This window comes from Pundamilia nyererei, unplaced genomic scaffold (assembly GCF_000239375.1).
Source record: "Pundamilia nyererei isolate P.nyererei 1_Seehausen unplaced genomic scaffold, PunNye1.0 scaffold00119, whole genome shotgun sequence".
Lineage (NCBI taxonomy): Eukaryota > Metazoa > Chordata > Actinopteri > Cichliformes > Cichlidae > Pundamilia > Pundamilia nyererei.
This window is the reverse complement of record NW_005187520.1, coordinates 180095-182279: the sequence shown is the minus strand read 5'-3', so window position 1 is coordinate 182279 and position 2185 is coordinate 180095. Positions and strand designations below refer to the sequence as shown.

The window sequence follows — 2185 nt, the reverse complement described above, 5'->3', positions numbered from 1 at the left end:
ATATATATATATATATATATATGTATATATGTGTATATATAATACACCATACAATAATAGCATAGAACAGTAAAAGTTAAAAAACTGAATGCTGAGATAAGTGTTATTGAATGGCTTAAGGAATGTTTAAGTATTTTGGGAAGATGTTCATTTACTTTAAGTTTCTCATGTGTTTTTCTTTGTCTTCAGTTCCCATGGAATTGCATGCCTTCACTCTGAGAAACATGGGCGTCAACAATCTTGAGGCCTCATGGACAAAACCACCAGGAGATGTAGACTTGTACATGTTGACATTGCTACAGGATAGGTGTGTCTATAAGGAAACTATTACAGTAACTTCTGTTTGATCAGGGTATTTAAAACACTTGTAAAATCTACAGCATTACACGAGGTCTGAGATCATTCATCTTTCAGCCCACGTCTTAAAACAGATAGAAGTCAAACTGCAATCATGCAGTATGTGTAGCCAGCAACATCTACAGCTGCTTTTAAAGTCCCTCGTTATACATTTATCCACTCTGCTTTAACTTTTATTCATGTCAGTGTGAATATTAACATGTATTTTCCTTTTTAGTGTTGTGGTTCAGAACTACAGCGTTTCAGTTAGCTCTTCTTCTCTGCTGCTGGCTGGTTTGACACCTGGCACCCTCTACAGGCTGCAGGCTATCACTGTCAGTGGGAGGCTACAGTCTAAACCCATCAGTCTGGAGGCACGCACAGGTGACATTTTATTAAACCTTTATATCTCTGCAGTCTATGATGAAAATGTATTTCTTGTTAATGGGTTATGTTAAGAGGTCTCTCCTTTCTAATAATTTCACATCATAAAAAAAAATACATATAGAAACTAAAAATAAAAATCATGTGAAAAATAAGGTCAAAACTCCCTACTTCCACAGAAATTAACTGGGTAAGTAGCAGCTAATCAATTTTACTTGATTGATTAATCATCAGTAAGTGCAAGCACCTCTATAAAGGATGATGTTTTGCCCATCTGGAATAGTCCATCATTCTTCTTCATCTTCCAGCTGCTCACTTTAGGGGTCACCACAGCAGATCATCTGCCTAACCCCAACCCTAACCCTCATCTCAATAAATCCCTGATATCCTCCTCTGTCACACCAACCCTCCACATGTCCTATTTTGAACATTAATTTTCTAAAATCAAATGCTAGATGACCTTTTCTAAAGCTAAAGCTTGGGTCGTGAAATAGGATAACAAGCCAATACAAAGAAGCAAATCGCCAACAGAGTGGCTGAAAAAGAAAAAAAAAATCAGTGCTTGTATTTAAATAATGAACCTGAGGGCACAGCTGTGTTTGTACTCCCTCTGCACACGTGAATGTGACATTGTTTGGAATTCAATATTTATTTACACTCATTTTTTATTCTGTTTTCAGAGGGGGGAAAATCATGTTAACAAAAAAGCTCCAGTTTACAGTAACTGTTACTGTTCAGGAAGCCAGAGAAACTGTGAAATGTTTACAACACACAAACATGCAAATGCACGACAGCTTATGTAACACCGTTTGATTGCTGGGATCTTATTGTGTAGAGACAATATTGCTGTGTGTTCCCTTGTGGTGAACAGATTCGGCGTCTGTGAACAGGAAAAACTCAGTGACCCTCTCAACCAAACAGTCTGAACAGGAATGTCAGCAGACAGTTTACAGTAACTAAAAAATCTCCTGAGTCGACTTTGTGGACCGCTGTAAAATCAGGCTTGCTGGAAATATTAGAGTTTAGTCAAAAGAAAGAGTATGATTTCAACACAAAAAATGTTTTCCTTACTTCTCTTCAGATGAATAATGTTGTAAAATAACTGCTTAAAAACCCAAAACAAAACATGTAAATGTTTTGGGTTTTTTCTTGTTTGTTTATTGAAAGCATGACATTTCTGAATGTTGATGACTTGTCAGACATTATTTTTTTGAGAAGTTGGTTACCACCTGGTGTGGTTTCAGGTTGTGGTGGTTAAAGTTAGGTAAAGTGGTAAGTAAAAATATGTTATGTGACAACATCAGGTGGTTTCTAGAACAATGGCTGAAACACTAAAAAGAACGTTTGGAATGTTCCACACAAACCAAAATGCTCCTAATGGTCAAAGGCTTCCTGTACACACACACACACACACACACACACACACACACACACACACACACACACACACACACACACACACACA

At 37.1% G+C, this 2185-nt stretch overlaps 1 protein-coding gene across 1 annotated transcript in view; it reads left to right on the top strand.

The window, feature by feature from the left end:
* The window catches only part of LOC102200310 (receptor-type tyrosine-protein phosphatase beta-like), a 37574-nt gene that overhangs the window by 11946 nt on the left and 23443 nt on the right, over nucleotides 1–2185 (top strand). Inside the window, exons 9-10 of the mRNA XM_005742273.1 lie at nucleotides 190–307; nucleotides 575–720. Coding sequence (XP_005742330.1) covers nucleotides 190–307; nucleotides 575–720 — 264 coding nt within the window. The remainder of the gene's footprint in view (nucleotides 1–189; nucleotides 308–574; nucleotides 721–2185) is intronic.